Genomic DNA, 19282 nt, shown 5'->3' with positions numbered 1-19282 from the left:
AGGATTTTTTTTTAAATAGAAATTTTATACATACAGAAAAGTGGATGCATTTTTTTCAGTGAACACTCAGATTCTACAGTTACCCGCTGCTTTCTCACTAGGTATCCAAGTATCTACCAATGTGCATCTTGCTCTGTCTAAGTAGGCTCAGATATTATACCCAGGTAGCAGTTTGAAAAATTAAAGACCTTTATAAGATACTGAATACATGCTGCTTGACTACAGACATGATTAACACCTGCATATAGCTTCATTCATATGGACGGTGCTTTCTTATTTATTCCTGTGAACATCCAGTGAGAAAAAGGTTAGTTTTGTCTCTGAAGATGTAAAAGCCAAGGATGAAATAATTAGATAGGTTATTACTTTGTGACCTGCTACCTTGCTAATGCTGGAATACAGACTTGCATTTTCTGTTAATATTTTTCAAGCCTCCCCACTCCACCAATGCCACCCTCATCCCTGTGCTAGAAGTTTGACCTGCGACGTACCTGCGACGTTGTTTATGCTAAGCACCACTCATTTCCTAGCCTGCATTACTGAATGTAAGACTTGGATTTAAACAAAAGTCGTAAGGGCTAGTTTGTCCAGCTCTAACCTTCATCAATCAAGGCACTTCTGTGTATTCCACATGTGAGACAATTAGAGAAACACTTCTCCTTATTTGAACATTTTGGATCCCATGTAGCACATCTGTTTGTTGTGAATTTTTAAGGTAAATATGAACTATAAATAAAAAAGCTACTAATATTTCCAGTTTTTAATTTTTCTAACTATGATTTTTAATTTTTTAAAATTTCATTTTACATTCCAATCATAGTTCTCCCTCCCACCCTTACCCTTTGGGTGGAGGGGTGGGAATGTCTCCAAATTTTAGATTCAAAGTTCGACTCCCACTTACAGTCTCACATTTGAGAGGTAGGCCTTCAGTTTCCTTTTCCTCTTTAAATTCCAGCCCAGAAACCCTTTTAGGATCCCCAGGGCATGTGAAGACCTCTTACAAACCTTGCCTCTTCTCCTTTACACTCTTCCCAAATTTGTGTAAATAGAGTGTAAATAGCTCAGTTAGTCCCTTGTCCTTTCTCAGTCCCCGGGGCCCTGAAAGGATTCTGCATCTGTGACCCTAAAGCTTGTCTCTGGGCATCGAGCTGCGGCTACTTTGCTGGTGGATTGGCAAGATTGATCGGGGTTCCTAGGGAATCTTCTGTGTCTTGCAGCCTGTAGGGGTAATGACTTGGGTGGAGCCTGTGTAGGAAAGTCTGATCTTAGTGGGAAACGCTGTTGAGCCCATAACTGCACCCCCCAAAGGAGCTACTTTACCATGGCTTCTGGGCTTCCTGGTCTCAGTTGTTGGTGTCTTCAGACTCAAAGGGGTATGCATACCAGTGTCATTAGAGTACTTTCTGAGTCAGGGCTGCACTGTACTCCCTGGTCTGTTTTTCATTATGGCATTGCTAAGGGGTCTAAACTGTATGATGGATGGTTTTTCCCTTAGTAATGATATGTTGAAGAGTATGGTAACTTACCCAAGTTAAAGCAAAGAAAGCAATTAGGAGATGCAGTTTCCCTTTTTACCAAATAATTGCTTATATATTTATAATGTTCGTAATTTTACTAAAATAGCTATTTTTCTATTATTATTGTAAATTTTACTTAACCACTAATGAGTGAAATATTTTCTCCATGGACTGGCACCATGCTTTTGGCATTTGAGAAAAACTGATGCGTATAACCTCTGAACTCCTTCCGCACTGGCATTTTGTGAGAGATGTGGGGAGAGTTAGGGACCATCAGAGAGATGCCTCTTGCAGCTGTCTTGGTATGCAGCCATGTGGTCTGGCCTTGACTGAGGGGTGCGGCTGGTGAGAGACTTTCCCAGAGACCTGAGAGAGAGTGAACCACTGTATAAGTATTTATTGAACATGTCCCCTGCTCTGGGAAATAGCAGCTGGGTGGTGGTTTTAGGAGGTGGGTCCATGATTCATGGCAATGTTTCCCTCCAGTCTTTGTTCCTATTGACTGCAGGATTTAAGCAGCTCATGTACTTTTGGCTCTGATGTTCATATTTATGAAATGGTGTCCCTGGCAATACTGTGTATCAGAGGGACTAAAGCAAACTCTTGATTGCTTGTGATAGTGATAATAACAAAACAGTTGATTATTGTTTACAGACAGTTTTTAGGAAGAATGCATGCATGTAATTTTTAGTAGAGCTAATAATTTATAAGCTTCTTAACACTATATAACAAAGTTACCATAGTAATGTTATAATTTTGGTTAGGTTTAAATCAGAGGCATTCATTAGTTTCCATATGACTACCCTAGAAAGCTCTGTAAGCCATTTGGTCAGGAAAGCTGTCACTGAATATTTTCTTATTTTGATGGCATTAGTATATGGCAAAATGAAATTTTTATTTTCAAAATAAACCCTCATTATGAAAAAAGCTATTCTCAAAGCTAAAACAATTTAAAAAGAACTTTCTTTTTAAAATTAATATTAAAGGTATGCTAGTCATCTTTCTGCTTGTATAAAAATTTCTGAGATTGCCAGATATGATGGCTTGCACCTTTAATCAAAGCACTTGGGAGGCAGAGGCAGAAGGATTTCTGTGAATTCAAGCTCAGCCTGGTCTAAAAAAAAGCAAATTCCTTTTTTGCTACATAAACCAGAGCTACACAGTGAGATCCTGTTTAATATGTTATATATTGTATATATATATATTATATATATATATAATCCAATATATAATATTAACATATATTATATTTTGGCTCATGCTTTGGGGCCTGTGGCAAGGCAGCATATCATTTAAGGAATGTGATAGAGAAAACTGTTTCCTGGTAGTCAGAGGCTGAAAGAGAAGCTGGAGAGATGGTTCAGTGGTTAAGTGTGTGTACAGTTCTTAATTCGGCTCCCAGCACGCATGTCAGTCAGCTCACAACTGCCTGGAATCCAGCTCCAGCGCGAGCCCAGTGCTTCTGGCTTCTGCAGCCACCTGCATGCTGATGTACACCCCCATCGTATATGCATAGTGAAACTCTTTAAAAGTAATTTATTTATTTATTTAATCAAGGAAGATTAGCAGCCAGCCCCCAATGCCCTAGCTTTCTCCTTTGAGGACCCACCTCCCTAAAGTCTCATAGCTTTATAGCAGAATCACGCATGGCCTGGCCACCATACCTTTGCCTTTAGTTTTATGGACTTTTATGGGGCACTTATCTGAACCACAGCAAAAGTAATCAAGGCAATCTGTAGAGTGGGATCCCAAACAAGTCACTGTAAAAAGGAAATGTAGACTTTGACCTCTTTGACCTTTCTGTTCTTCAGACCTGGAAACAAGATGAAGAAAAGTCCACTAGAAACTTATAGTAGGATATTGCCAAAATAACACTAGTACATTCGAACACGAACCGCCCCTCAATCCCTATTTGAGATAGGCTAAGAGGACCCCATGTGCTGTAGCCACTGAGTGGGAGAGCTGGGGTTCTGTTTCACATTGTGTTCAAGTTGTGCAGTTTCTAGTTCACAGGGCTCAGGAACAGGGGAGTTGTCCCGGGGATGAATTGGAATTGGGTCATGAGTACTAGGGGTGATGGAGTTTGCGAATGGTTGTGGTGGCATTTGATGAACTGAGATCTGTCAAGCAGGTGAAAAGCGCCGAGTTCACTGAGGTCCTTGCAAGGCTGTTTATATGGTTTGAATTTCCTTTTGGAACATCATGGGATAGATTCCATTTGCCCAGTAGCCACAGTCAGAGAAAAGCCAGCAGATGTTTGCCACTCGCTTCCAGTTCCCTCACTACAAGGACATCAGCCTGAAATCCAAAGAGGCTCTATGCTCTCTCATGGCTGCAGCATCCTTTCTGAGCAGAGAAGACATTCTCCTTATTCCATACAATTCGAGAGTAGGCTAGGCAGTGCTTCTAAGCAGAAGAGGAGGGAGTTAGCCCTTCGTGTCCACGGCGATAGGAGTCAGTATGAGGTATCACCCTTTCCACCTCTGAGGGGCATTTGACTCAGAGACGGTGACATCAGACATGACTTCATCCATCCTAAGGAAAGACCGTGTGCAGACTGAGAGCAAGGCAGCCTTTGTCCTTCTCTCTCTATGGTTTGTCTCATCGGGGACATTGTTGTGTTCCCATACATTTTTTCCTCCTTTTTCTTTCTTTCTTTTTTCCTTTAACATTCTCTCATTGCTTTGCAGTTACTTTTGTTGCATTGTGTTTACATCTCATGCTTAACCTGTTCCTCCTCCTTACCCATTCCTCCCTTTGGCGTTTTGTCCATTTGCTTTTGTCTTTATTTTGTCTCCTTCCTGCTTAATCTCCTTTGCCCATTTTCTCCCTATAGATTTTCTGTTTTACCTCCATTTTCCTTTTTCTCTGCTCTCTGTCCAATCTCCTTGTCAAAAATGTATGTGGGAACTGGTCCTCCTTCCTCTTGACTGTTCGCGTCCAGAATCTCCACCTGGTGCTTGCTGTCCCAATTGTCCTAGAGCTGCATGCACCACCATCCTTTACTCAGGGAGGCTGGGCAGTTCCCATCCCCCTCTGACTTCTTAGTGACTTTAGGAAAAGCCTCTCTGACTGATCCTCTCTCTGTTCCTTCTCCTCATTTATGGGTTCAGTTAGTGAGTCTTTCTCACTGCTGCCCGTGTCTCTGACACGGTGGGTCCTCCCTTCTATCTCCCCTGCCTCACTTTTGCCTTCCCTTCATATTGAGATCCAATATTACTTTGTATGTGGTCCCTTTCCTCTCTTTCCTACTCATGATCGTATCTTTCCTTTATGGTCACACAGATTCTATGCTTTATAAATGAAATATTTTAGAACTTCAACAATCATCTGGTGCACTTCATACGCAGAATCTTTCTTCTACCTAGCCAGCTTGAGATTTTGTGATCAGGGGCTAGAGAGATGGCTCATTGGCTGAGAGCATTGACTTCTCTTTCTGAGGACCCAGGTTCGATTTCCAGCACCTTCATGGCAGCTCACAATCATCTTTAGGTATAGCACTAGAGGATCTTCCATTTCCTGGGCTCTGCAGTTATTTCACATGTATGGTGCTCAGATGTACAAAATACATAAAAATAAAGGAAGATTTTAAATGATTAAAAAAATGCAATAATCTCCATGCTTCCTCTTTAGCTGTACCTCCCAGTTCTGGCATAGCCTCCAGAACAAGACAGCAAGGGTGCACACCTAGCTCTAATGCTGCCTCATAGGGTCCTGGCTTTGACAACCTATGTAATTACTCTTTATTTTAATTTGATGTCCTGTAATATTACTGAATATATTATAGGACTGCTGAAGGGCCACATAAGCAAGTATAAACAGCTTAGAGCAACACTTAGTATACAGGGTGAACTTCTGAAAGGATTAATTATTTTGAATGCTAATTCTACCACATTTTCCCATCTTTGGAGTCTGGCTATCCTTAATCAACCTTGATTTAAGCTATTAATAGTTCTGCTGTTTCTCACAGTCACCTAATGCATATGGGTCTCATGTTCTTCATTCGCAGCAATGTTTAAGTCATGATATTGTCATCTGGGTTTATTATGAGGCTATACATGTTTTTTTGTGTTCATCTTGGCACACACTAAGTAAATATCCATCTTGTTCATGACCCTTGCTGCTCTCACATTATGTGAGGAGCCCCAGTCACCCTTGCTAAACTCTTAGCTCTTTTTTAGAAAGAGACTATAATTTATTAATCGGTATCTTTAGAGTTCTTATTATGTATTTTCCCCTAAAAGACATACTGGCAATGAAACAGATTCCTACAGCTCTGGCTGATACCCAGCCATGTGCCAGGAATTCTGGGGCCAGATATAAGCTAGGATTGTCATACCTTAGCCACAGAGCCTTTGTAGCGTTTGCTACTTTCTTCAAGGACCCTTGAAAAACCAGGCAAGATGTATTCCTAGAAAAGATATTTTCCATGTGGTCTGATAACTGTGGATCCATCATATGGGGGTGTGTTATGACATTCTCATCTACTACTTTTGCTTGACCAATGAAGTAACTTATCAGTTGTGGCCTTTGCGTATGCCTAGCGGGAAATGATGGTCAAGCACTCTAATTCTTGCGTAAATGAATAAGTAAGGCTATGTATGCCCAAGGAAGCCCTCACAGAATGCTTAAGAATGCCCACTCTTTAAAGTTTGTGGATGAAAAAAGTTCAGGTGGAAAGATCTTTGGGAAAGAAGGTTATCTGTTTGAGCTAGATGAGAGTTGATACCTGTTTATCCTCAGAGGGCCTAAGGCCTTCCAATCTAAGGCAGCTCTTTTCCCGCTGCAGTCCTCCCTCCCGCCCCCCATCACTTGGTGCTTGGCAGCCATGTAAGTGGTGCTGCACTGACCCAGGAACCCATGCCAGGAAGTGAATGAATCCATTTTCCAATTAAAATGAAACTTCTCCAAAAAAACCTACTCACCCGGAGAAGAGAATTTATCTTCCTGGCAGTCAGGCTTGGCTAGAATATATTTCTGCGCCTGAAAGAGACTGAGACAAGCCATTAGCTTGAATGGAATAAAAAGGAAACGAGGACAGTCCTTATTCATTCATGCGCCCATTCATCCCTCATTTTCATTCCCATAAACTGTTATTTAGTTAGGATATCTCTGCCCATCCATTCACTTATTCTTTCATTCAGCTAGCATTACTCATCATCTGTGCCATCATATAGAGTTCTAGATCCTTGGCATAGATTGCAAGGAAGCCATAGTGCTGTCTTCAAGGAGATTCAGTGTAATGAGAAGGGCAGACGCTGAGCAACTGATGGGCAGAGCAGAGATAGGGACATTCACCAGGTACTATAGGTATGGTGGTTGGCTTTATTTCCAACTTGACACAAACAAGGATCACCATCAGCATTTTACTTGAGGATTGTCTGGGTTATACTGACCTATGGGCATGTCTGTCGGGGGGTTGTCTTGATTGCTAACTGTGTTGGGAGCCCCACCCTGAATATGGGTGGTACTATTTCATGGACTGGGCCCTGGACTATAAGAGGGAAGAGAGCTAGCTGAGCGAAAGCAGCAAGGAAGGACGGGCTTGTAGTCTTTGCTCTTATTGTGGATGTGATGGACAGCTTGTGTTCCAGCCTTGACTTCCCCAAATGATAGACCGTAGCCTGGGATCATAAGCCAAAAAAAGCCCTTTCCCCCTGCGTTCCTTTTTGTCAGGATATTTGATCTTAGCAGCAGAAACGAAAGTAGAGCAATAGGTACATGCACTCTTGGACCATCCAGCTCTGAAGCTTAAGTGCAGCTTCATGGAGTATGGAACACCAGAGTGGAGTTCTCAGTGATGACTGCATCTGAGTTCATCTGCATATGCACGTGCACACATGGTTGGTCTTGTTTCTCCCAAAAGCTCTATCTTACACCCAGATGCGAAGATGGAAACCTGCTCATGAATTAACTGATATTTGGACAGAAAGATAACAGGACATGAGGATTCACAGAGAAGTAGAAACAGAAAAAGACCTCTTTGGGCAACAGACATGATATCAAGGAGGAAGAATCTCTTCTATGGAAGATAACAAGTTTTCTGGATTGGAATGTTGGGAAGTGAGTGGGACATCCAGAAGACATATCTGAGGAGAGTTTGTATTGGAATTGATTCAGCTGGTTTTACTTTGAAGTTTTCTGGAGTCAAGGAATTAATTGAGATTTCCCAGTGAGCTTGTAAGCAGTGAGTTAAGTGGCTGTCGTGTGCATCCTTTGGAGCATCCAGATTTAAGATTCCCTAAAGAAAAGGGTTCATAAAAGAGACAAGGAAGCAGTGAGGAGAAAAGCAGGAGGATCCAGCATGAAATATGGAGTTGATCTTTGATTTCCTTTCTGTCCACACCTTCTTCATTGCTGTCTACTTCATGAACTATGGAGTCACTCTCTCTTTTCCTAGGTGTCTACACCTTCTCCATTCTTATTTATTCCAACACTTCATGTTTCCAAGCCTCTTCACATTTGTGCTCCCTTGCTCCTCCATAGTGAGAGCACTGAGCCGCAGATCTGCCATCTAGGTGATAGGCATCTCTCCTATTCAGGCATTTCTCCATTAAAGAAATGAAAAAAATTTGAGGAAGTGGAGGCTGAATACGCACTAGATGGATGTTAAAGATGCAGAGTCTGGTGTTTCATTCACCTGCCATGTTGTGGTCCTTTAAGGCATTAGTTTAATAATCTGTGCAGTGAAGGTTACTTTTCTTGCTTCCCTGCCTTCTAGGATTGTGCATATTATATAAAATTACGCATATAAAAAGCTTTGAAGACTATAAAGGTGGATAACAGCATTGGGAGACTCTTGTTGACTTATACAATGTGCACACTATCCCTAAGGTAGGTGACAGTAGTATGAGATTTGAAGAAATAGTTTTTGAGAGATTATTTTTTCTAAGGAGCGCAGCTGGGAGTTGTAAGGACAGCAGACAAACTCAGGGTTGCCAGATGCCATATTGCTTACATTCTGATCTGCAATCTTATTTCCAAATATACATGGTAGTGTCACATTTGTGGGTCAAGTAATCATTGATGAATCTGTCAGTTGCCATGCCGATGGTAATACTCTTAGGTTAGGACGTTAACTGTAGTGTGGAGTGCTAGTTTACCTTTCTATACAACACCTCTGGGGTAGATGAGGAAGAAGAGGATACCTATAAATAGAGCCTCTGAAAATCTATTGTACAGTGGAATTATTTCATTTTACAAATGTATGACAGGACAAATCCTTTTCTGGCTGGATAAGCTCAGGTCTTTGTTGCTTGGATGGTTTCTTCAGCAGTAGCATAGATACAGTTTATTTCATCTTTGGGCTCCAAATAAAGTCTCCTTCCTGTGGAGGATGTGCTAGCCAGCCCAGGCCCAAAGCCTCCTCTCTCTTCTGAATCCTGTCTATAATTAGTCATTAGAGACAGATATATGACCACACAAAATGCTGTGATAAAGTTATGAGGCTGACTCACCAGGCTTTGGTATCAGACTCATTACATTATTGTCGTACATCATATTTTTAATTACCTTTCCTTTGCTCATATCTTTCTCCAGCTCCAGTGTCTAGCTTTATGTTCGTCACATCTCCGGAAGCTTTTTTCCTGTTTCTGCCCATGAGTTAGACTTGTCCTTTGCCCTCGAGAAGAAATTTGTCATTTTTAGGATGGATTTGGGCATGTGAGTGTATAATCAGTATAAGCGGTTTCAGTGAGGGAAGAGAGACCCTCAGCAGAAGTCCTTCTGAGTGGGTTCACATCTAGTATAGAAGACTGAGAAGGAGAACAAGTGGAGCTGTCAGTCCACATAGAGGCAACAGCCCAAACAGAGGCATGGAACCAGAATGTGTTGAGGAATTGAAAAAAAAAAAAAAAGGATAGAAAGGCTCAAGGGTGGAGTGAAGGTTACTTGAGAAGCCTGGACGATGATTCTAGAGGGAAATCCTAAGAATCGCGATGGGTAAGCTGGTGCCAGATACAGGCCCAGGTGCCAGATACAGGCCCAGAAGGCAGGCCCAGGACTGAGAGTGACTGCAGGCCAGAGGTCATCGGATGTTTTCAACAAAGGAAGGAATTGTTGGATCTTAGTTTGTAGAAAGATGCTTCTGGTGCCACAAATCCCAATTTCTTTGCCTGCCTGCCTTGAAGTATTGTCGGTGTTTGCTCCCTGTCTGTGCATGGGAGTCTGCGGCACACAATAGTTTCTTTCATCCCAGGAGGATCCTGGGTGGACTTCTGACTGCCTCATGTTTTTGGCATTGTTTCTTTTGAGAATGACATTGAGAACTGGGCTTTCTGAAATACCTCACCTCTCTGGGTTGCCAGGCCATGTTCGAATTTCAAAACTTGAATATAGCGTCAGGATTCAATTTTGTTTTGTCACGGATAGTTCTAGAAATATATGAACAGTGTGTAACTTGGAGTGTACAAGCAGGATCACTTATTGTATGTGAAGTTAGGGCGTTCTGGTACCTCTCTTTCATTTACTATACACCTTAGATAACCCAGATAGAATCTCTTTGCAATTAATAATAAACTAAACCCCATTTCCTCATGTAGCCCCTGCATTCTGGTGCCCTTCCTATTATTGTTCCCTATAATCTTCCTCAGCAACTAGAAAGGGGGCAGAAACCCAACAACTTCTAGAAACACTACAGTGGCATCAGGATGACTCTCCCTCCTCTGCTCAAGGATCTCCTGATTCCTGATATTGAATCTTGGGCATAACTTTTCCAGTCCCGCCCTCTGTGAGACCTAAAAGCTCTGGTTATGTGAGCTCTGAGGAGTAGCCTCTGCGCAAGCAGTGCTGTGGTTTTATGAAGTGATAAATAAGAACGGGCGAGCTGTTCCCCTTGATTGCTTTCAAGCCGATGGATTGCTTAGCTCAAGAGGCTGTTACTGGAAGGCAGGGCCCTGAGTGCCAGCTCACACACTCCAGTTCACTGCTTAGGCTCTGTTTCTTGAAAAGACTCGGTTTTCTTAGTTCCTTGGTGTGTGGAGGAGAGCACCAGAGGCTCCTACTGGGAAGAGCGTTAAGATGTTTCAGGAGGAGACACAGCTGAAGTTGGCCTATGGGAAGAGCTTCCACTTTCTAACCTTTGGACTGTTCACGCGTGGAGGTTTGGTTAGGTCCACAGAAGTTAAGCAAGTTATCCACGATTGAAATTAGAATTTCTGAGATTCTTTCAGAATAGTTTAGAGTTGTCGTTTTCCCCTCTTGTAAAGAATGGCAGAAGCTTCATCAAGATGTTTCCAAAGGCCTCAATCCCACAGCTCTGCCAAGAGCCAAGATGGCTGCTGCTACACAGTGCAAGAAATGAGCACTCACCTTAGAGCAGACGCCTTGGGTGACTTAGGGACAAACTCTTGGAGTCGAACCCTCAGTCCCGACATCCTTGGATGTGAGTATTATATATTGCCTTCTCCTTTTTGAATCGCCCAAAGAATCAAGGGAGACAGAGTATGGGAACAGTGTCGTACATTGTGGAGGGAACAGGATGGTCACTGTGCCCTAATGAATGTTCAGTGAACACAAGAAGATAATTAATTCATTAAGTCCTTGGCTGGGACTTCAACGACTGGGAGGATGAAGGACAATGAAATTTCCACATAAAACTAGATAAAAATATATATGGGCCAGTATGGCAATTGATGGTAAAACCCTTGTAAATCCCAAAGCTCTATGGGAGAATTTTATGGAAACCTCTGAGCCAGCCAGTCTCTCAAATAACTCTCAGGCTTCCAGACACACCAGTGTTATGCAGATCCTTCCCCCTTCTCTATGTTGACCAATCCACAGATTTTGTATTTGTACAGAAATCAGGGACTATTTGTTCATTTCTCTTCCATGCCCATGTGCATTGTTTTTAAGTTTTCTTTTATATTTTGAGATTATAATATAATTGCATAATTTCTCTCTTCTATTTTCTTTCCTTGAAACACTCCCATATACCTTTGCTTTCTTTCAGATTCACGGCTTATTTTTTTTCATTAAATGTTTTTACATATATCTATTATATATGTATATATATTCCTAAACATCTAAATACAACCTGCTCAGTCTGTATGATGTTACTTGTATAGATGCCTGATGCTTTCCAGCGTGTTGGTTTTGATTCCTTATTCTATTCAGAGGATGACTCGGGTCTCTGGGTTTGATCTACAAAGCTGGTCTACCTCAGGAGGATACGCTTGTGGGTTCCTCACTCCTACCCCCAGGACATTACCAAAAGCCTTGACGCTCTCTCAGAGATGTTCTACTTGGCTGTCTTTGTCCACGGCAGCTATTGGTGTGACTCCGGGCAGAAGACTGGCATCATGTAGGGTTGTTAGTAACCCTACATAAAACCTAACAGGAGTGGTTGTTTGCTCAGCTCAGGGTGATTGTTTGGCTTTGACTAGAAGTGGGTGTGTAGTGGTTTGGCATTTGAAGCATGGTGACGGGCCTTGCATTGTTGGAACTAAGGAAGGAGGCTGCCTTCTCTCTGACCACCAACTGTTGCAACCACAAAGTGCATGGAAATGTTTTCGAGAATATCCAAAAGGCATACTGATAGTTTGACTCACATAATTTCAAAGGCCACTGCTTTCTGGTTGTGACTTGTTGAGTGCACGGGGTTATGCAAGTTCAGAGCTGTGCTAGGCGTATTTTGGAAATGATAAGTTTTGCTTTATTTGATGTTAAGATGTATGGATAGGTAAAGAGAAATTTGCACCCATTTCTTCCTAAGCGAGGCTTTCACATACATGGTAACAGAACGGCTGTGATGCTGAGACTTTCACGTCTGACCCTTTGATGCTCTTCATGAAATAGAACACTGTAATTGAGACAGTGCTTCGACATGGATTTCCAGCAAGCAGGAAAAACCAAGACTTTGAGGAGAAGAATATGTAAAAGCAAGATATATATGTCTGAAAATTGATGTAATAATTTCTAGCACTTTGGTACTGCTCGGAGAAGGCAAGTCACACAGGTGGAAAGCCCATCGTAATCTAACTGGCACCGTCACACAGAGTGACGGGAGGGGCAAACTTAGCAGTCCAGTAGCTCTGTGCATTTTAATTGTACCATGTGGGCACAACACAGTACGTTTCTTTGAAGCAGGGATCATTCCCTTTACATTCCCTCAAATACCCCAAGCTTCTGATAAATTCCTTTTCTCAGTGTCTTGTAACAAAGACTAGTTAAAAACAAGAAGACATAGCAAGCTGAGTGGCAGGTAGTCTGCAAAGATTTGGTAGAGGAAAGAAAAGCCCAGCAGAAAACAAAATCTGGCTATTTGGCAATATGGAATGAAATACATATTTAAAACGGTTGCGGCAGTTGCTTGATTTGCCTGCACAGTGGCTTAGGTTGCAACTTCTTTGAGTCGTCTTTGGTACCAGTTGGTATGTGGGGAATTTCCTTGGCAAGGCACACTTCGATTCCTTGAGTCCTCAGCGCAGCTTCTCCCTGGGGCAGAGCTGTTTGCCTTCTTACTGTGTGGTGCACATCCTCTCGCCTTTGCCAGGAGGCTGGGCTGTATATCCGCAGTGTGTCTTCTCCCTGTCCAGGTTGCAGAAGGGGAACGAAAGGAAAATCAGGATCATCTTTGAAAGAGTCAATAATTGCCGTGTTTTCTTTCCTGTATAAATACTACTTTTATACCACACTCCCCAAAGCCTGTGAACAGATGTTTTCATGAACATTGTTGGCTCTGTTTTTGTTTTGAAAAATTTGAAACATTTTTGAAAGAGGAGAGGAGTTGAAAAAAAACTTCATAATTGATTCTAATATATATTTAATTTGGCAGAACTTGAGAGAGACTTGCTGGGACAAGGCGGGACATTTCTTTGATCTCCCAGACTTCTTATCATGGAAGGCGACAGGTGTCACAGCACGGTATGTTAATTACAAGTTGGATTTTATTTGTGTTCTTCCAGTCCCCCCTGGGTGTCTCTCTCTCTATATTGCTTTCTTAACTCCCTTTGACTGGCCATACTGTTTTTACATCTGCACGTGATTGTGCATACTTGAAACATCTTGAACCTATCTTCTGCCTCCACTACATATGCTCAAGTCCCATTGTTCCCTATATCTTGCTGGAAATATGAGTATCCAAGGTGGATGCCATTCATTAAGTGTAGACACACTGGAAGGAGATGTTAAAGTTCAGAGGTCACTATATGTAGATGGAGCGGCGGGCTGTGTCCCACCACCCGGCTAGCTTTACCCAAAATAATTACACGGGAACTGTATTCTTTTAAACACTGCCTGATCCCTGGCCCTTTATCTGTAGCTTCTTATTGGTTGAATCTCATATCTTGCTTTAACCCATATTTAGTAATCCGTGTAGCACCACGAGGTGGTCGCTTACCAGGAGAGATCTTAACCTGCGTCCATCTCAGAGAGGAGAAGCATGGCGACTCACTATGGCGACTGCCTGAAGCGTCTCCCCTCTCTTTCCCAGAATTCTGTTCTGTTATTCCACCTACCTAATTTTCTGTTCTCTTAAAGGGCCAAAGCAGTTTCTTTATTAATTAACCAATGAAAGTAACACATAGACAGATCACTCTCCTCCATCAACTACAGCTGTTTCTGAAGTTGCCCTCTAGGTGGTACATTAAAGAGGGAAAGACATGCACTTCAGCAATTAGGGTAGGAAATTCCCACAAGGGGGTGGATGCTGACTAGGTGCAGGAACTGTGAACTCGCATCGCTTTTTATGGAAATGGACTAGAATTATCCGAACTCCAGCAGCACCTATGTTATGTCACCGGTTGCTTTTGAGTAACTTACAAGTGTTAAAAGTAAACCGTATGCCACCTGAGAGTGCTTTTACAAAATACCCATTGAGTACGAGGTTGTGGCTGCTGTGTGTGGGTAAGAAGACAGAGCCTCAGTATGACAAAGTGAAACCTCAGTATGACAAAGTGATGGTCATTTTGATCTCATCTTCAATGTGTAAGTGGACTTTTCTGTTGGACTTTATTTGGGGACCTCCAGTCCCCCAAAAGAGATCTAATATTAATTATGAAAGCCTGACCTTTAGCTTAGGCTTATTTCCAACTAGCTCTTATAACTTAAATTAACCTGTTTCTATTAATCTAAATTCTGCCATGTGGGCTTTTTTACCTCTCCTCCATTCTGGAAGTCTGACTTACTCCAAATCTTGCTGGAGTCTCTCACTCCTAGCTTCAGCCCTCTGAGCTCTTCTCTCTGTACAGAAGCCCCACCTAACTTTTCCTGCTTTTCTGCTGACCATTCACCTTTTTATTAAGCCAATCACAACAATGCATCTTTACACGGTGTACAAATATCCCACACCATCAAAGGGATGTGTGAAAATGATGGGTCTTTTGACTTGAGAAGGAGTCAGGGACTGGACTATAACCTCTGAAGACAAGAAGCAGTTGGCGAGGACAGATAAAGCTGTATAAGTTGGCTTTTTGGTTTCAAAATAATTGGTTGTCTAGTTTCTTCTTTCTGGCAGAGTCTTTGCGTTAAGTTTCTGATGGAGTGCACAGAAGTCCCAATGGTCTTCCCATGCTCCATCTGTAGTAGATAAGTTGTCTCTGCAGGCCTAGTGTGCACGGCTCATCTGTCAATCCGCTTGTAGTTAGTAGGGCTTAGATACTGTGGATAGGTATGCAGCGTGTACTATTAAATACCAAAGCGTTTGCAAACAAAAGTCCTTACTGTCTGTCCCATCCCCAGAACAAGGGAGATGAGGTCTGGAATGGAATGTGTCAATGCCAAAAGAAATCTGGGCAACAGAACAGGAACTTGGCACCCAACAAGTCAAGGAGAGGCTCAGATTTGGTGTTCATTTGGCTCATTCATGTGCTTGTTTTGGGTGACTTTGATGAAGTGGGCGCCAAAAAAGCTAGAGGGTGTTTTTCTTTTCTGTTATTGCAGGCTAACAAGAGATTGAGTTTCACCTGGTGTTAAGGTTACACGCTTGTTTTTGGCAAGAACAGTGTAAGAAGGTTCTGCTTCCTTCTTCCTCCTTCTCTCCTCTGAAAAAAATTGGAATTTTGTTGTTTTCATCCAAAATGCACTGAGAAAATCAATACTGGGCCTGTGATTGCTTTGTAATTCACGTCTTCCCTTTTTACTGTGTTAATGAAAAGAGTTACTGCTACTTTAATAATAATAATAATAATATGTAATAATAATAATAACAAATGGTTATCCTTCATCAAGGGCCTTTCTTTTACCCATGGTAAGCATTGACAAAAGGAACTCCATTGGTACTCAGCAGCCATCTGTTCGAGCAGGTGGTGTTAGTACTATTTTGCAATTTAAGAATTGAAATTGAATATGTTAGTAATTTGCCATATTCTAACCACAGAGTGGGTAACTGTTCAGATCATGAGAAATGGTTAGTCAGAAATGTGAATAATAAAATTGTTCATAATCAGACAAAAATATATTCATATACTTTCACATATTTTTATGTATATATCTTCTAAAGAGATTTGAGGTGATTTTTAGTAAATGAAATAAAAACATGGCTATACACACACAGACAGACACACAGACACACACATACACACAGACACACGCACATAGCCACCAGTCACTGGATCAATGCACAGCACAAAAGAAAATGAACAACAAAGCAAAGAAAAACCACAAAAGTCATTAAAATATTAAAAAATAAAAATAAAGTAAAATATTAATACAGTGACTGTGTCAATGCCAAAAGTTTGTAGAAGATTTTTTTTTTTTTTTTTTTTGGTAAGGTTGTGTTTGTAAGCTTCCTGGTGACCAGCTTGGGCAGCTGGACCGACGTGATGGATACTGGTAGCTGTCTAGAGAACTGACTTTGTCTAACCTAGTAGAGCTGAGAAAGCTGATATTATTATATCGTGTTACATTATATCATACTATATTATGATATTCCATAAATTATTTATAAGTATGTTCTATCAATTCAATTATAATTTCAAATAAGCATTTGAAAATAGTTTTAGGTTAACAGGAATATTGTGTATATGCACAAAGAGTTCTCAGATGCCAGATGTCAAACTTCCTGTAGCTAATATATTAGTATATGGTGTGTTTGTTATAATTAAGGAACTGATATTGACATATCATTGACTATGCTCTTTGATCAGATTTCTTCATATAGTGGTGACACTATTCTTGGGAGATAAGAGCTAATGATTATTTTCTCAGATAGAGAACCAACTAAAGACCACCAAATTCCAACTGATGCCAGTGAGTTTGCTGCTAGTTCCGTACAGGAATGTCAGTGATGGGTTACTTACAGGAACCTCAATCACTCAAAAACAGCTGTGTCACAAAACCCCTCCCTAGCATGGATGTCAGCTCACCAAATCTGCATAATTTGCAGACAACTTGACAGGTTGGAGTCTTCCAGGCAGCTCAGTTGGTTTCTGCCTTTTCCCATCTGAGTTGGCTGAGTTTTATGTGTTTAGTGTGTCTGAGAATGTCTCTCAGCAGTCCTTACCGCTTATATACACTTGGAGAGGGAGAATCCTAGGAAACCTAGTCAGTTTCTGGGGCTTCCTGAAGCCTCTGAGTTTGCTTTTTGAGGTTAAGGAGCTTCCTTGCAGGATAGAATGTTTCACACCCCGCCCCTACCCTTTGGGACACCCTGCATCATGAGCTTCCCTCCAAGGTAGAAGATTTTATGCAGGTGTAATTCGCTACACGACAACTTCATTTTTAACCTAAACAGCTATTCTTGGTTCCACAATACGGCATCGTTTGGGCACTTCTTTTTGGCTTCCTTTGACTGTCCTGCTTTATCAGAACTTTCTTGTTTTGGTAATCTTGCTCTCCTTGAAGCATATAGGTCCTGAGTATTGTGGGGTTCCCCGCTTTAGAATGTATCTGATGTTTTTCTCTAGATGAACATGGATGTCTGTTCTGGGGAGATAACATAGCAGCCTCGTCACTGCTGATTCTGCTTGTCACTGTGTTGGCACTTGCGTCGCCCGCTCTGTTTTGCGTTGTACTCTTTGGGATGGCTTCATGGTGTACAGCACACCTACAGAATAAGTTTGTTTTTAAACTCCTGGAGGGCAGAAACACTGCATATATCATTGCAAAAATATTTTCTAATGGAGAATTGTCTTTTCAGTTCACTTATTTTTATTCACTTGAGCCAAAAGAAATGGATGAGTAGGCTTCTCAGGTACAGGACAAAATATATTTCATTCAGAAGTTTTGTGCTACATTTTCTGGGACATTCGTATACCCTAAGGGAAAACAGGGCTGAGTTTTTCTAAAATCTTGAATTTCTTTCCCCTTATATTTATATACTTTTATTTTCTTCTCCCCTCTACAATAATATACAATTCTATGCAGGTTCTCACTGAATAGTCTTTCTCTTATTTTAAAGAAATGAAATTATGGCTTTTAGAAACTGAATGTGGTGACTCATGCCTATAATCCAAGTCCATGGGAGGCTGAGCCAGGAGGATTGCTATGAATTCAAGGCCAGCCTGAGCTACACAGTAAGCTCCAGCCAGCCTGCTAAAGGATGACAGTCAACCTCAAAACAATAAGAATAACGATAGCAAACCCTGCCATCTCCTTTAAAATTATCAGCCATTTTCCTAATTTGGTAACTTCTCTGTGTCTCTGTGCATTGGTCAATAAGGGATAATGTTGTGTTGTTCATTTTCCCACGATTCCTTGCTTAATTTGTCAAGAGATGGTTGTGGTTGGTCTATTGATCTGTCATCATTTTATAAAGTAATTTTCAGCAGCTCCAAGGTAGCAGTATTATTTATGATTTCATCCCAGTTTTTACTTAATAATATCTTATTTTTGCTATCAGTTTTATTTGAAAATAATACCCATGTAATATGCTAATCAGTTAGTATACCTGTATCTATCTTGTCAATTTTGGGGGCATAATATACGGTTGTAATAATTTGAATCTTGAAATGTCTTCAAGGCCCCCTGTACTGAAGCCTTGATCTATGGGTCGGGTGCTGAGGGGGAAGGGTTGAACCTGTAGATGGTGGAGCCCTAATAAAAACAAGTAGGTGTCCCTTTAACAGGGATATTGTGGTCCTTTTTCTCTCTTTGTTTGCCTATAGCCATGAGATGAGCAGATTCCCCCACTATGAGCTTCTACCTTAATGTGTACCCATGCCACAGGCCTGCAGATCATGGGGATAGGCAGTTACAGACTGTAACTCCGGAAACCATGAACCCAAATAAGCTCTTTCCTTCCACAAATAAATGACCTCATCTATTTTGTCATAGCAAGAAGAGGCTGATCATCACAGGAATCGTCTTTAAATTCACATTTTCTTATTAAATGCAACCCCCTCCTTTGTCATTTGTCTCTTAAGTACTCATTGTTTAAACTTCTTGCAGGAATCTTGCTCTTAAAGGTTTTGAGTGCTACTTACTTTTTGTTGACATTGGGGTTCAATTGACATTGTATGATGATGATAGCAGCATCATACAAAGATCGTAGGCTAGGGATGAAACGCTACCACACTGGTTATCTTAGAAGATACCCGCTTACCTCTAATGTATAGAATTTTGATTTACTGAGTAGATAATGGAGCTCAGAAGCTCATGGTGAATACCATGTGCCTGTTCATATGTATGTGTGTATGTACGTATATATGCATGCACATGTGACTGCTGGGCAGGGTAGAAGACTACACACACCAACTGCAGTTCACATGTCTGGCCACGCTTAGCAATCCGAATAGAGACCTGCTCACATTCCCCATCCAACAGCAATGGAAACCGTCTAGCCACACTGGGTGTTAGGAGATAGCATTAGCTCACCTCGTCTTTAACAC

General features: G+C 41.4%; 1 protein-coding gene across 6 annotated transcripts in view; it reads left to right on the top strand.

Annotated features, from left to right (window-relative positions):
- Fggy (FGGY carbohydrate kinase domain containing) overlaps positions 1-19282 on the top strand; it is a 368123-nt gene that overhangs the window by 46322 nt on the left and 302519 nt on the right. For all 6 annotated transcript variants that reach the window (XM_038332750.1, XM_038332754.1, XM_038332751.1 and 3 more), the window contains exon 5: positions 13291-13379. In XM_038332750.1, the coding sequence (XP_038188678.1) occupies positions 13291-13379 (89 nt within the window). The remainder of the gene's footprint in view (positions 1-13290; positions 13380-19282) is intronic.

This window comes from Arvicola amphibius, chromosome 6 (genome assembly GCF_903992535.2).
Source record: "Arvicola amphibius chromosome 6, mArvAmp1.2, whole genome shotgun sequence".
Taxonomy (NCBI): Eukaryota; Metazoa; Chordata; class Mammalia; order Rodentia; family Cricetidae; genus Arvicola; species Arvicola amphibius.
This window is presented reverse-complemented; position numbering and strand designations above follow the sequence as displayed.